The sequence below is a fragment of the Anas platyrhynchos genome, chromosome 30 (genome assembly GCF_047663525.1).
Source record: "Anas platyrhynchos isolate ZD024472 breed Pekin duck chromosome 30, IASCAAS_PekinDuck_T2T, whole genome shotgun sequence".
NCBI lineage: Eukaryota > Metazoa > Chordata > Aves > Anseriformes > Anatidae > Anas > Anas platyrhynchos.
Window position 1 is genome coordinate 5,777,098 of NC_092616.1, and position 15,482 is coordinate 5,792,579.

The 15,482-nt window shown below is 59.7% G+C and overlaps 1 protein-coding gene across 1 annotated transcript in view; it reads left to right on the forward strand.

Moving 5' to 3' along the window:
• RNF40 (ring finger protein 40) overlaps positions 1 to 15,482 on the forward strand; it is a 41,788-nt gene that overhangs the window by 22,377 nt on the left and 3,929 nt on the right. Inside the window, exons 9-17 of the mRNA XM_072029551.1 lie at positions 1,041 to 1,220; positions 3,092 to 3,227; positions 4,373 to 4,494; positions 5,327 to 5,835; positions 7,129 to 7,246; positions 7,314 to 7,463; positions 9,809 to 10,021; positions 11,721 to 11,846; positions 14,840 to 14,980. Of these exons, the coding sequence (XP_071885652.1) occupies positions 1,041 to 1,220; positions 3,092 to 3,227; positions 4,373 to 4,494; positions 5,327 to 5,835; positions 7,129 to 7,246; positions 7,314 to 7,463; positions 9,809 to 10,021; positions 11,721 to 11,846; positions 14,840 to 14,980 (1,695 nt within the window). The remainder of the gene's footprint in view (positions 1 to 1,040; positions 1,221 to 3,091; positions 3,228 to 4,372; positions 4,495 to 5,326; positions 5,836 to 7,128; positions 7,247 to 7,313; positions 7,464 to 9,808; positions 10,022 to 11,720; positions 11,847 to 14,839; positions 14,981 to 15,482) is intronic.

The window sequence follows — 15,482 nt, forward strand, 5'->3', positions numbered from 1 at the left end:
GAACGTTGGGGACATCGTAGAGACTGGGGACATCGTAGATATTGGGGAAAATGGCAAATTTTTTGGGGACGCCATGAATATTGGGGACATTGTAGACATTGGGGACATTCTAAACGTTGGTGATGTGAACGTTGGGGACATCGTAGAGATTGGGGACGTCATAGATATTGGGGACATCGTAGATTTTGGGGACATCGTAGATATTGGGGACACTGTAGATAATAGGGAAAATGGCAAATTTTGGGGGACGCCATGAAATTGGCCGCGTTGGGGACACCGTAGACATTGGGGACATCCCGAATGTTGGTGATGTGAACGTTGGGGACATCGTAGAGATTGGGGACACCGTAGATTTTGGGGACATCATAGATTTTGGGGATATCGTAGACATTGGGGACACCGTAGACATTGGGGACATTGTAGATAATGGGGACATTTTAGATATTGGGGACATTTTAGACATTGGGGACATCATAGATTTTGGGGAAATGGCAAATTTTGGGGGGACACCATGAATATTGGGCACATTGGGGACATTGTAGTCATTGGGGACATTCTAAACGTTGGTGATGTGAACGTTGGGGACATCGTAGATATTGGGGACATCGTAGGGATTGGGGACATCGTAGATTTTGGGGACATTGTAGACATTGGGGACATCGTAGACATTGGGGACATCATAGACATTGGGGACATCGTAGATAATGGGGGAAATGGCAAATTTTTGGGGACGCCATGAAATTGGCCGCGTTGGCTACGTCGTAGACATTGGGGACATCCTAAACGTGGCCCATATGAACGTTGGGGACATCATAGACATTGGGGACATTTTAGATATTGGGGACATCGTAGATTTTGGGGACATTGTAGACATTGGGGACGTTGTAGATAATGGGGGAAATGGCAAATTTTTGGGGGATGCCATGAAATTGGCCGTGTTGGCTACACCGTAGCCATCGGGGACATCCTAAAAGTGGCTGATCCGAACGCTGGGAGGTGGGGCCACCTCGGGGACATTTTGGGGTGTCCCCCCCCCCCAGGTGGCCCTGCACTCGCTGCCGGAGGAGGCGGTGAAGGAGACGCTGGAGTACAAGGTGCTGCAGTCGCAGTTCTCGCTGCTCTACCACGAGAGCCTCCAGGTGAAGACGCAGCTGGACGAGGCCCGCGCCCTGCTCCTGGCCACCAAGAACAGTCACCTGCGCCACATCGAGCACATGGAGGTCAGGGGACGGTCCCCAGGGTGGCCCCACATTGTCCCCAAGGTGTCCCCGAGGTGGCCCCGAGGTGGTCCTGAGGTGGTCCCAAGGTGGCCCCAAGGTGGTCCCGAGGTGGCCCCAAGGTGTCCCCAGGGTGGCCCCACATTGTCCCCAAGGTGGCCCCAAGGTGGTCCCGAGGTGGCCCCGAGGTGGTCCCGAGGTGGTCCCGAGGTGGTCCCAAGGTGGTCCCAAGGTGGCCCCAAGGTGGTCCCGAGGTGGCCCTGAGGTGGTCCCAAGGTGGTCCCAAGGTAGTCCCGAGGTGGCCCCAAGGTGGCCCCAAGGTGGTCCCGAGGTGGCCCCGAGGTGGCCCCGAGGTGGCCCCGAGGTGGTCCCGAGGTGGCCCCGAGGTGGCCCCAAGGTTGTCCCGAGGTGGTCCTGAGGTAGTCCCGAGGTGGCCCTGAGGTGGTCCCGAGGTGGTCCCGAGGTGGCCCCAAGGTGGTCCCGAGGTGGCCCCAAGGTGGTCCCGAGGTGGCCCCAAGGTAGTCCCAAGGTGGCCCCGAGGTGGCCCCGAGGTGTCCCCAGGGTGGCCCCACATTGTCCCCAAGGTGGCCCCAAGGTGGTCCCGAGGTGGCCCCAAGGTGGTCCCGAGGTGGCCCCGAGGTGGTCCCGAGGTGGCCCTCAGGTGGCCCCGAGGTGGCCCCGAGGTGGCCCCGAGGTGGCCCCGAGGTGGTCCCGAGGTGGTCCCGAGGTGGTCCCGAGGTGGCCCTGAGGTGGTCCCAAGGTGGCCCCGAGGTGGCCCCGAGGTGGTCCCGAGGTGGTCCCGAGGTGGTCCCGAGGTGGCCCTGAGGTGGTCCCGAGGTGGCCCCGAGGTGGCCCCAACGGTGGCCTTTGGGGCGTCCTCGAGGTCCTTCTAGGGGGGTGGTGGACAAATGTTGGGTGGTCAAAATGGCACGGGGGGTGTGGGGTTGGGTTGGGTTGGGTTGGGTTGGGTTGGGTTGGGGGACCTCCTCGTCCTTCCTCATCCCTCCTCATCCTCCTCGTCCTCCATATTTCCATGTCCTCCTCATCCTCCATGTCCTTTCCTGTCCCTCCTCATCCTCCACGTTCCTCATCCTTCGTATCTTCCGTGTCCTCCTTGACCTCCTCGTCCTTCCTCGTCCCTCCGCATCCTCCTCGTCCTCCATATCCCTATGTCCTCCTCGTCCCTCTATGTCCTCCATGTCCACGTGTCCTCTATGTCCTTCCTCGTCCCTCCTCATCCTCCATGTTCTCCATGGTTTCTGTGTCCTCCTCCTCCCTCCATGTCCTCTTTGTCCTCCATGTCCACGTGTCCTCCATGTCCTTCCTCGTCCCTCTACATCCTCCTTGACCTCCACGTCCCCCACGTGTCCTCCACGTCCTTCCTTGTCCCTCCTCATCCTCTACGTCCTCCAGGTCCTCCTTGACCTCCATGTCCCCCACATGTCCTTCATGTCCTTCCTCATCCCTCCTCATCCTCCATATTCCCATGTCCTCTTTGACCTCCATGTCCTCCACGTCCTTCCCCATCCTTCCTCATCCTCCACATCCTCCTCATCCCTCCATGTCCTCCACCTTCCCTCCATCCTCCCTATCTTCTACATCCTCCTCATCCTCCACGTCCTCTTTGACCTCCATGTCCACGTGTCCTCCACGTCCTTCCTCATCCCTCCTCATCCTCCATATCCCTATGTCCTCCTTGACCTCCATGTCCACGTGTCCTCCACGTCCTTCCTCATCCTCCACCTTCCCTCCACCCTATCTTCCATGTCCTCCTCATCCTCCACGTCCTCCTTGACCTCCACGTCCCCCACGTGTCCTCCCCATCCTTCCTCCTCCTCCTCCTCCTCATCCCTCCTCCTCCTCCCCCTTCGCAGAGCGACGAGCTGGGGGTGCAGAAGCGGCTGCGGACGGAGGTGATCCAGCTGGAGGACACGCTGGCCCAGGTGCGCAAGGAGTACGAGATGCTGCGCATCGAGTTCGAGCAGAACCTGGCGGCCAACGAGCAGGCGGGTGAGCCCCTCGGGGCCTTCCTCAGCTCCCCTCCGGGACCCCAGGGGGTTGGGGGCCTCGTGGGGTTGGTCCTCCACCCTCAACGTGGTCCCACCACCTATGGGAACACCCCAAGACGCTCTGGTCCCTCTTAATTTCTTCTTTATGACCCAAACCAACTCCAACGTGGTGGTTGGAAGCTTCTTTGGGTTGGTCTTCCATCTTCTCCATGAACCCATCATCTCCATTCCTCCATGGGAACACCCCAAGACGCTCTGGTCCCTCTTAATTTCCTCTTTATGACCCAACCCAACTCCAATATGGGGTTGGAGACCTCTTGGGGTTGCTCCTCCACCTTCTCCGTGGTCCCACCACCTATAGGAACACCTCAAGACGCTCTGGTCCCTCTTAATTTCCTTTTAATGACCCAACCCAACTCCATCATGGTGGTTGGAAGCTTCTTTGGGTTGGTTTTCCACCTTCTCCATGGTCCCACCACCGATGTTCCTCCATGGGAACACCTTGAGACGCTCTCATCCCTCTTTGTCTCTTTATGACCCAACCCAACTCCAACATGGGGTTGGAGGCCTCTTGGGGTTGGTCTTCCATCTTCTCCATGGTCCCACCACCCGTGTTCCTCCATATCTTCCATGGGAACACCCCAAGACCCTCTGGTCCCTCTTCATCTCCTCTTTATGACCCAACCCAACGCCAACGTGGTGGTTGGAGGCCTCTTGGGGTTGGTTTTCCACCCCCTCCATGGTCCCACCACCAATGTTCCTCCATAAAGACACTCTGGTTCCTCTTCATCTCCTGTTTATGACCCAACCCAACTCCATCATGGTGGTTGGAAGCTTCTTTGGGTTGGTTTTCCACCTTCTCCATGGTCCCACCACTGATGTTCCTCCATGGGAACACCCCAAGACACTCTGGTCCCTCTTCATCTCCTCTTTATGACCCAACCCAACTCCAACATGGAGGTTGGAGACCTCTTGGGGTTGGTCCTCCACCCCCTCCATGGTCCCACCACCTATGGGAACACCTTGAGACCCTCTGCTCCCTCTTCATCTCCTCTCTCCGACCCCACCCAACACTTGAGGGCGATGTGGGGGTGGTTCGTGGGGTCCCCCCCACCCCCCCCTAAACCTTTTTTGGGGTCCCCCCAGGCCCCATCAACCGGGAGATGCGGCACCTGATCAGCAGCCTGCAGAACCACAACCACCAGCTGAAGGGCGACGTGCAGCGCTACAAGCGCAAGCTGCGGGAGGTGCAGGCCGAGATCAACAAGGTGGGCGGGGCCTAAATTTGGGCGGGGCCTCGGTGGGCGGGGCCTAAATTGGGCGGGGGGGCGGCGTGGGTGGGGCTCGGGCCCCATCATGGCCCCTCTGGTTGAATCGCGGCGTTGCCCTTTTAAGGGGGGAAGGGTGGGGCTGGGGGGGGTGTGGCCAGTGCCTGGGAGGGGGCGGGGCCTTAAAGCAGCATTGGTGGGCCCCACCCTATCGGTTGGTGGACAAGGAGCATTGCCCCTTTAAGGGGGGAAGGGTGGGGCTGGGGGGGTGTGGCCAGCGCCTGGGAGGGGGCGGGGCCTTAAAGCAGCACTGGTGGGCCCCACCCTATCGGTTGGTGGAAGGAGAGCATTGCCCCTTTAAGGGGGCAGGGGTGGGGCTGGGGGGTGTGGCCAGCGCCTGGGAGGGGGCGGGGCCTTAAAGCAGCACTGGTGGGCCCCACCCTATCAGTTGGTGGACAAAGAGCGTTGCCCCTTTAAGAAGGGAGGGGGTGGGGCCAGGTTTCTGCAAAGTGGGTGGGGCTTAAAAGGGCAATGCCGCTGGAGGGTGGGTGGGCCCCATTGAAGGGATGGGGGTGGGGAGGGGCCTGCTTTAAGGGGGCGGGGCCTTTGGGAATGGGCGTGGCCTTAAAAGGGCAATGCCGCTGTTCGGTGGGGTGGGCCCACTTAGAATATAGGGGTTGCCCCTTTAAGGAGTGGGCGGAGCTTCTCAAAATAGTCCCTTAAGGGGGTGGGGGGGTCTTAAAAGGGCTCTGCCACCGGGAGCGAGGTGGGCCCCACCGCTGCTTCTTAAAAGGGCTACGCCCCCGCTGACTCCTCCCCTCTCCCCCCCCAGCTCCGCCTCCAAGCCAGCGGCGCCCCCCCCCCCTCCGGCCCCGCCCCGCCCCCTCCCCCTCCCCCCTCCTCCTCCACCTCCGCCCCCCCCGCCCCATCGGAGGAGCCCCCACCCGGCGGGGGCGGAGCCCCCCCAGGCCCCGCCCCCATCAAAGAAGAAGAGGGCGGGGCCCCCCCAGGCCCCGCCCCCCCGGAACCCAAGCGGGAGGGGCCCCCGGCGGCCACGACCCCCGCCCCCGTCGAGGCGCCCCCCCCGCCCCGGCGGCCCCCCGAGGAGGAGGAGCCCCCCGCCCCCACCCCTGCCCCCGCCCCTCCCCCTCCGCAGCCCCCTCCCCCTCCCCGCCTCAAGGAGCCCCCTCCCCCCGCCCCCCTCCCCCGCCCCGGGACGTCCCGGGGGGGTCCCGAGAGGGAGAGGGGGCGGGAGAGGGAGAGGGAGCGCCCCAAGGGACCCCCCGACGAGCCCAAGAAGAAGGACTCCGAGGTGCTCAAGCAGCTGCGGGGAGAGCTCAAGTGAGGGGGGGGTCCGGGGGGGGAAATTTGGGGGGTTTGGAGGGGGTTGGAGGGGATTTGGGGGCGGTTTGGGGGGATTTGGGGGGATGGAGGGGGGATTTGGGGGGGTTATGGGGGCAATTCAGGGGATTATTGAGGTTTTTGGGGGGGTTATGGGGGGGTTATTGTGGTTTGGGGGGGCAATTTGGGGGATAATTGAGGTTTTGGGGGGGTTATGAGGGGGCTGGGGGAGCGATTTGGGGCGGTATTTGTTTTTTCGGGAGGTTTTGGGGGGATTTGGGGGCGTTACAAGGGCAATTTGGGGCATTATTGAGGTTTTCGGGGCGTTATTGGGGTTTTGGGGGGGGCTATAGGGGAGATTTGGGGGGGTAATTGTTTTTTGGGGGGGTTATAAGGGCGTTATTGGGGGTTTGGGGATTTTGGTGTCGGTTTGGGGGATTTGGGGGTCAGTTTGGGGATTTCATTGGCAGTTTGGGAGTTTTGATGGGAGTTTTGGGGATTTTGGTGTCAGTTTGGGTGATTTTGATATCACTTTGGGGCATTTTGGTGTCAGTTTGGCGTTACCGGGGCCAGTTTTGCCGCACTTCCCATAGCCCTGCCCCAACATTAACTATGCAAATGATATGCAATTGACAATATCTCGTCCTAATTATATGCAAATGATATGCAAACGATACCTGTTCATCCTGAATATATGCAAATGATGTGCAAAAGACCCTGACACACACTAATGATACGCAAACGATACGCAAACAACCCTAACACTCTCTAACGATATGCAAATGATATGCAAACGACCATAACACATTCTAATGATATGCTGACGATATGCAAACGGTCCTAACTCGTTCTAATTATATGCAAATGATATGCAAGCGATCCCAACTCGTTCTAATTATATGCAAATGACATGCAAGCGATAACAACTCGTTCTAATTATATGCAAATGATATGCAAACGATCCTAGCTCATTATAATTGTATGCAAATGACATGTAAGCGACCCTGATGCATTCTAACTATATGCAAATGATATACAAGCGACTCTAACTCATTCTAATTATATGCAACTGATATTCAAGTGACCCTAACTCATTCTAATTATATGCAAATGATATGCAAACGACCCTAACAGATGCTAATGATATGTAAATGATATGTAGATGATATGAAAGCAGCCATAATGCATGCTGATGATATGCTAATGATATGCAAACGACCCTGAAGCATTCTGATGACACGCAAATGATATGCAAACGAGCCTAACGCATGCTAATGATATGCAAATGAGCAGGAAGGCGCAGGAGAGCCAGAAGGAGATGAAGCTGCTCCTGGACATGTACAAATCGGCGCCCAAGGAGCAGCGCGACAAAGTGCAGCTGATGGCGGCCGAGAGGAAGAGCAAGGCTGAGGTGAGGCCGGGCCCTTCACGGGGGGGGCTAATTAACCGTCGGGAGGCGCTAACGAGGCCCTAATTAGGCCGAGGAGCTGCGGGGGCGGGCGAGGGAGCTGGAGGAGCGGGAGCGGCGCGAGAGCAAGAAGCTGGCGGACGAGGAGGCCCTGCGGCGCCTCCGCCAGGCCGAGGAGCAGATCGAGCACCTCCAGCGCAAGCTGGCGGCCACCAAGCAGGTGGGCGGGGCTTAAGGGGGGTGGGTGGGGCTTAAGGGTGGTGGGCGGGGCTTAAGGGGGGTGGGAGGGGCCTAAATGGGTGGGCGGGGCTTAAGGGGGCGGGCGGGGCTTAAGGGGGTGTGGGCGGGGCTTGGGGTGGACGGGGCTTAAAGGTGGGAGGGGCTTAAAGGGGGTGGGCGGGGCTTAAGGGGGTGTGGGCGGGGCTTAAAGGGGGTGGGCGGGGCTTAAAGGGGGTGGGAGGGGCTTAAAGGGGGTGGGAGGGGCTTAAAGGGGGTGGGTGGAGATTAAGGGGGGTGGGAGGGGCTTAAGGGGGGTGGGCGGGGCTTAAGGAGGGGTGGGCGGGGCTTAAGGGGGGTGGGTGGGGCTTAAAGGGGGTGGGCGGAGATTAAGGGGGTGGGAGGGGCTTAAGGAGGGGTGGGCGGGGCTTGGGGTGGGCGTGGTCAAAGGTGGGAGGGGCTTAAGGGGGTGGGTGGGGTCATGGGGTGGGTGGTAGTGTATAGGGTGGGCAGGGCTTAAGGGGGTGGGCGGGGCTTAAGGGGGGTGGGCGGGGCTTGGGGTGGGCGTGGTCGAAGGTGGGAGGGGCTTGAGGGGGTGGGTGGGGTCATGGGGTGGGTGGTGGTGTATGGGGTGGGCGGGGCTTAAGGGGGTGGGAGGGGCTTAAAGGGAGTGGGCGGGGCTTAAGGGGGGTGGGCGGGGCTTGGGGTGGGCATGGTCAAAGGTGGGAGGGGCTTAAGGGGGTGGGTGGGGTCATGGGGTGGGTGGTGGTGTATGGGGTGGGCGGGGCTTAAGGGGGTGGGCGGGGCTTAAGGAGGGAGTGGGTGGGGCTTAAGGGGTGGGCGTGGTCAAAGGTGGGAGGGGCTTGAGGGGGTGGGTGGGTGGTGGAGGAGGGGTGGGTGGGGCTTAAAGGGGGCGGGCGGGGCTTAAAGGGAGTGGGAGGGGCTTAAAGGGGGTAGGCGGGGCTTAAGGGGGGTGGGCGGGGCTTGGGGTGGGCGTGGTCAAAGGTGGGAGGGGCTTGAGGGGGTGGGTGGTGGTGGAGGGGTGGGCGGGGCTTAAGGGGAGTGGGCGGGGCTTAAAGGGAGTGGGAGGGGCTTAAAGGGGGTGGGTGGGGCTTAAAGGGACTGGGCGGGGCTTAAGGGGGGTGGGCGGGGCTTAAGGGGAGTGGGCGGGGCTTAAAGGGAGTGGGAGGGGCTTAAAGGGGGTGGGTGGGGCTTAAAGGGACTGGGCGGGGCTTAAGGGGGGTGGGCGGGGCTTAAGGGGGTGGGCGGGGCTTAAGGGGGGTGGGCGGGGCTTAACGGGGTGGGAGGGGCTTAAGGAGGGGTGGGAGGGGCTTGGGGTGGGTGTGGTCAATGGTGGGAGGGGCTTAAGGGGTGGGTGGGGCTTAAGGAGGGCTTTTTTGATGACATCACCGGGGCTTTTTTGATGACATCACGGGGCTTTTTGATGACGTCACCGGGGCCTTTTTTCATGACGTCACGGGGCTTTTTTTGGGGGGCTTTTTGATGACGTCACCGGGGCTTTTTTGGGGGGCTTTTTTGATGATGTCACCGGGGCTTTTTTGATGACATCACCAGGGGCTTTTTTTTGGGGGCTTTTCGATGACATCAATGGGGGCTTTTTTGGGGGGGCTTTTTTGATGACGTCACCGGGCCTTTTTTCATGACATCACCGGGGGCTTTTTTTTGGGGGCTATATGATGACGTCACGGGGCTTTTTTTGGGGGCTTTTTTGATGACCTCACCGGGGGCTTTTTCGATGACGTCACCGGGCTTTTTTTGGGGGCTTTTTTGATGACATCACCGGGCTTTTTTCGATGACGTCACGGGGCTCTTTTTTGGGGGGCTTTTTGATGACGTCACCGGGGCTTTTTTTGGGGGGGCTTTTTGATGACATCACCGGGGGCTTTTTTGATGACGTCACTGGGCTTTTTTTTTGGGCTTTTTTGATGACGTCACGGGGCTTTTTTGGGGGGCTTTTTGATGACGTCACCGGGCCTTTTTTGATGACATCACCGGGGCTTTTTTGATGACATCACTGGGTTTTTTGATGACGTCACGGGGCTTTCTTTGGGGGCTTTTTTGATGACGTCACGGGGCTTTTTTTGGGGGCTTTTTTGATGACCTCACCGGGGTCTTTTTTGATGACGTCACCGGGCTTTTTTTGGGGGCTTTTTTGATGACGTCACCGGGCTTTTTTTTTGGGCTTTTTTGATGACATCACTGGGGTCTTTTTTGATGACATCACCGGGGCTTTTTTGATGACATCACTGGGGGCTTTTTTGATGACATCACCGGGCTTTTTTTGGGGGGCTTTTTCGATGACGTCACGGCCTATTTTTTTGGGGGCAGGAGGAGGAGGCGCTGCTGTCGGAGATGGACGTGACGGGCCAGGCCTTCGAGGACATGCAGGAGCAGAACCTGCGGCTCCTGCAGCAGCTGCGCGAGAAGGACGACGCCAACTTCAAGCTGATGTCGGAGCGCATCAAGGCCAACCAGATCCACAAGCTGCTGCGCGAGGAGAAGGACGAGCTGGCCGAGCAGGTCCTCGCCCTCAAGGCGCAGGTAGAAATTGGGGGGGGGGTGGGGGGGTGGGGAGGGGGCGGGGGGGGAATTGGGGTGGTGGGGGTTGACCCAAGGTTCAAGGTGGTGGAGGATTGAGATGGTTGGGATGAGGACACCCAAGGGTTCAAGGGTTCAAGGTGGTGGACACCCAAGAGTCCAAGATGGTGGAGACCCAAATATTTGGGTTGAAGACACCCAAGGGTCCAAGGTGGTGGAGACCCAGATGTTGGGGTGGGGACACCCAAGGGCCCAAGGTGGTGGAGACCCAAAAATTTGGGATGAGGACACCCAAGGGTCCAAGGTGGTGGGATCCCAAATGTTTGGGTTGGGGACACCCAAGGGTCCAAGGTGGTGGGATCCCAAATGTTTGGGGTGGGGACACCCAAGGGTCCAAGGTGGTGGGATCCCAAATGTTTGGGCTGGGGACGCCCAAGGGTTCAAGGTTGAGGACACCCAAGAGTCCAAGGTGGTGGACATCCAAGTGTCCAAGGTGGTGGGATCCCAAATGTTTAGGTTGGGGACACCCAAGGGTTTGAGGTTGAGGACACCCAAGGGTCCAAGGTGGTGGAGACCCAAGGGTTCAAGGTGGTGGAGACCCAAATGTTTGGGTTGGGGACACCCAAGGGTTCAAGGTTGAGGACATCCAAGAGTCCAAGGTGGTGGAGACCCAAATATCAGGGGTGAGGTCGTCCAAGTGTCCAAGGTAGAGGACACCCAAGGGTCCAAGATGATGGAGACCCAAAAGTTTGGGTTGGGGACACCCAAGGGTCCAAGGTTGAGGACACCCAAGTGTTGAAGGTGATGGAGACCCAGGTGTCCAAGGTGGTGGGATCCCAAATGTTTGGGTTGAGGACACCCAAGGGTCCAAGGTGGTGGAGACCCAAGGGTCTAAGGTGGTGGGATCCCAAATGTTTGGGTTGAGGACACCCAAGGGTCTGAGGTGGTGGAGACCCAAAAGTTTGGGGTGGGGACACCCAAGGGTCCAAGGTGGTGGGATCCCAAATGTTTGGGTTGGGGACACCCAAGGGTCCAAGGTGGTCAAGACCCAGATCTTTGAGCTGAGGACGCCCAAGGGTCCAAGGTGGTGGAGACCCAAGGGTGTAAGGTGATGGAGACCCAAAAATTTGGGTTGAGGACACCCAAGGGTCTGAGCTTGAGGACACCCAAGGGTCCAAGGTGGTGGAGACCCAAGGGTCTGAGGTGGTGGAGACACAAAAATTTGGGTTGAGGACACCCAAGGGTCCGAGGTGGAGGACACTCAAGTGTCTAAGACGATGGAGACCCAAATCCTTGGGTTGATGACACCCAAGGGTTTGAGGTGGTGGAGACCCAAATGTTTGGGATGAGGACACCCAAGTGTCCAAGGTGATGGAGACCCAAATCCTTGGGTTGAGGACACCCAAGGGTCCAAGATGATGGAGACCCAAAAATTTGGGTTGAGGACACCCAAGGGTCCAAGGTGGTGGAGACCCAGATCTTTGAGCTGAGGACACCCAAGGGTCCTCAAGATCATAGAGACCCAAATATCAGGGCTGAAGACACCCAAGGGTCCAAGGTCATGGAGACCCAAAAATTTGTGTTGAGGCCACCCAAAGGTTCCAAGATGATGGAGACCCAGATATTTGGGTCGAGGACCCCCAAGTGCCCAAGGGGGGGGGTCGCGGGTCCCCAAGCTCCGTCTCGTGTCCCCCCCCCCCAGGTGGACGCGCAGCTGCTGGTGGTGCAGAAGCTGGAGGAGAAGGAGCGGGTGCTGCAGAGCAGCCTGGCCTCGGTGGAGAAGGAGCTGGCGCTGCGCTCCCAGGCCCTGGAGCTCAACAAGAGGAAGGTGAGGACCTTGGGGTGGGGGTGGGGGGCACCCAAGGGTGCGGGGTGGGGACGGGGACGCGGCCCTGTGGGACCTAAGGGGCGTGGGTGGCCATCGGCAAGGGGTCCAGGTGGTCATCGTGGAGGAAGCCAACCCTATAGGACCCAACCCTATAGGACCGACCCTATAGGATCTAGGGGACGTGGGTGGTCATCATGGAGGAACCCAACCCTATAGGATCCAAGGGACATGGGTGGCCATCACAAGAAGACCCAACCCTATGGGACCCAACCCTATAGGATGTAGGGGACATGGGTGGTCATCATGGAGGAACTCAACCCTATAGGATCTAGGGGATGGGGGTGGTCATCACGAGGAGATCCAACCCTATGGGACCCAACCCTATAGGATTTAGGGGACGTGGGTGGCCATCACGAGGGGACCCAACCCTACAGGACCCAACCCTACAGGACCCAACCCCATAGGGTCTAGGGGACATGGGTGGCCATCACCAAGGGACCCAACCCTATAGGATGTAGGGGATGGGGGTGGTCATCATGGAGGAACCCAACCCTATAGGACCCAAGGGTCATGGGTGGCCATCACAAGAAGACCCAACCCTATGGGACCCAACCCTGTGGGACCCAAGGGTCACGGGTGGCCATCATCAAGGGACCCAAGTGGCCATCATGAAGGAACCCAACCCTATAGGATCCAGGGGATGTGGGTGGGCATCATGAGGGGACCCAACCCTACAGGACCCAACCCTATGGAACCTAGGGGACAAGGGACCTGACCCTATGGGGCCTGAGACAAGGGGATCCAACCCTATGGGCCCCAACCCTATGGGACCTGGTTGCCCATCATGAGGAGACCCAACCCTATGGGACCTGACCCTATGGGCCCCAACCCTACAGGACCTGGTTGTCCATCATGAGGGGACCCAACCCTACAGGACCCAACCCATGGGACCCGACCCTACAGGACCTGACCCTATGGGATCCAACCCTATGGGACCTGGTTGCCCATCATGAGGAGACCCAACCCTATAGAACCCGACCCTATGGGCCTCAACCCTACAGGACCTGACCCTATGGGACCTAAGACAAGGGACCTGACCCTATGGGACCCAACCCTATAGGATTTAGGGGACGTGGGTGGCCATCACGAGGGGACCCAACCCTACAGGACCCAACCCTACAGGACCCAACCCCATAGGGTCTAGGGGACATGGGTGGTCATCATGGAGGAACTCAACCCTATAGGATCTAGGGGATGGGGGTGGTCTTCATGAGGGATCCCAACCCTATGGGACCCAAGGGTCACGGGTGGCCATCACCAAGGGGATCCAAGTGGTCATCATGAAGGGACCCAACCCTATAGGATGTAGGGGATGGGGGTGGGCATCACGAGGGGACCCAACCCTACAGGACCTGGTTGCCCATCATGAGGAGACCCAACCCTATGGGACCTGACCCTATGGGCCCCAACCCTACAGGACCTGGTTGGCCATTGCAAGGGGACCCAACCCTATAGAACCCGACCCTATGGGCCCCGACCCTATGGGCCCCAACCCTATGAGACCCAAGACAAGCGACCCAATGCTATGGGCCCCAACCCTACAGGACCTGGTTGCCCATCATGAGGAGACCCAACCCTACAGAACCCAACCCTATGGGACGCAAGACAAGGGGACCCAACCCTATGGGGCCTAGGGCAAGGGAACCTGACCCTATGGGGCCCAACCCTACAGGACCTGACCCTATGGGATCCAACCCTATGGGTCCTGGTTGCCCATCATGAGGAGACCCAACCCTATGGGACCCAACCCTACAGGACCTGACCCTATGGGCCCCAACCCTATGGGACCCAAGACAAGGGACCCAACCCATGGGACCTGACCCTATGGGACCTAAGACAAGGGACCTGACCCTATGGGGCCCAATGCTATGGGCCCCAACCCTACAGGACCTGGTTGCTCATCATGAGGAGACCCAACCCTATAGAACCTGACCCTATGGGGCCCAACCCTATAGGACCCAGGTGCCCATCATGAGGGGACCCAACCCTACAGGACCTGACCCTATGGGCCCCAACCCTACAGGACCTGGTTGGCCATTGCAAGGGGACCCAACCCTATAGAACCCGACCCTATGGGCCCCGACCCTATGGGACCCAAGACAAGGGACCTGACCCTATGGGACCCAACCCTACAGGACCCGACCCTATGGGCCCCAACCCTACAGGACCCGACCCTATGGGCCCCAACCCTACAGGACCCGACCCTATGGGCCCCAACCCTACAGGACCCGACCCTATGGGCCCCAACCCTACAGGACCCGACCCTATGGGCCCCAACCCTACAGGACCTGGTTGCCCATCACGAGGGGACCCAACCCTATGGGACTTGACCCTATGGGACTTGACCCTATGGGTTCTGGTTGCCCATCATGAGGAGACCCAACCCTACAGGACCCAACCCTATGGGACCCAACCCTACAGGACCTGACCCTATGGGACCCGACCCTATGGGGCCCGACCCTATGGGGCCCGACCCTATGGGGCCCGACCCTATGGGCCCCAACCCTACAGGACCTGGTTGCCCATCATGAGGAGACCCAACCCTACAGGACCTGGTTGCCCATCATGAGGAGACCCAACCCTATAGAACCCAACCCTATGGGACCCAACCCTACAGGACCTGACCCTATGGGACCTGACCCTATGGGACCCGACCCTATGGGGCCCGACCCTATGGGGCCCGACCCTATGGGCCCCAACCCTACAGGACCTGGTTGCCCATCATGAGGAGACCCAACCCTACAGGACCTGGTTGCCCATCATGAGGAGACCCAACCCTATAGAACCCAACCCTATGGGCCCCAACCCTATAGGACCTGGTTGCCCATCAGAAGGGGACCCAACCCTACGGGCCCCAACCCTACAGAACCCGACCCTATGGGACTTGGGGGGCCCCGGGGACCCCATTGACCCCCCCATGTCCCCCCCCCCAGGCGGTGGAGGCGGCGCAGTTGGCCGAGGACCTGCGGGCGCAGGGGGAGCACGTCCAGGCCCGGCTGCGGGAGCTCCAGGCCTGCGCCGCCGAGAACCGGGCCGCCAAGGACAAGGAGTCCCTCAGCCTCAAGAGGGCCCAGGTGGGCGCCTATGGGATCCATGGGGGGGGCTATAGGGGGTCTGGGGGGTCCTATGGGGGGTCTGAGGGGTCCTATGGGGGGTTTGGGGGTCCTATGGGGGGTCTGGGGCCGGCTATAGGGGGGGTGGGGGTACCTATACGGTGTCTGGGGGCACCTATAGGGGGGCTATGGGGATCTATAGGGGGTCTGGGGGGTCTGTAGGGGGTCTGGGGGGGTCTGTAGGGGGTGTGGGGGTCCTATAGGGGTTCTGGGGGAACCCATAGGGGGGCTGGGAGACCTATGGGGGGTCTGGGGGGGACCTATAGGGGATCTGGTGGTACCTATAGGGGGCTGTGGGGACCTATAGGGGGTCTGGGGGTACCTATAGGGGGCTATGGGGATCTATAGGGGGTCTGGGGGAATCTATAGGGGGGTGTGGGTACCTATAGGGGTCTGGGGGGATCTCTAGGGGGTCTGGGGGTACCTATGGGGGGGTCTGGGGCCGGCTATAGGGGGGGTGGGG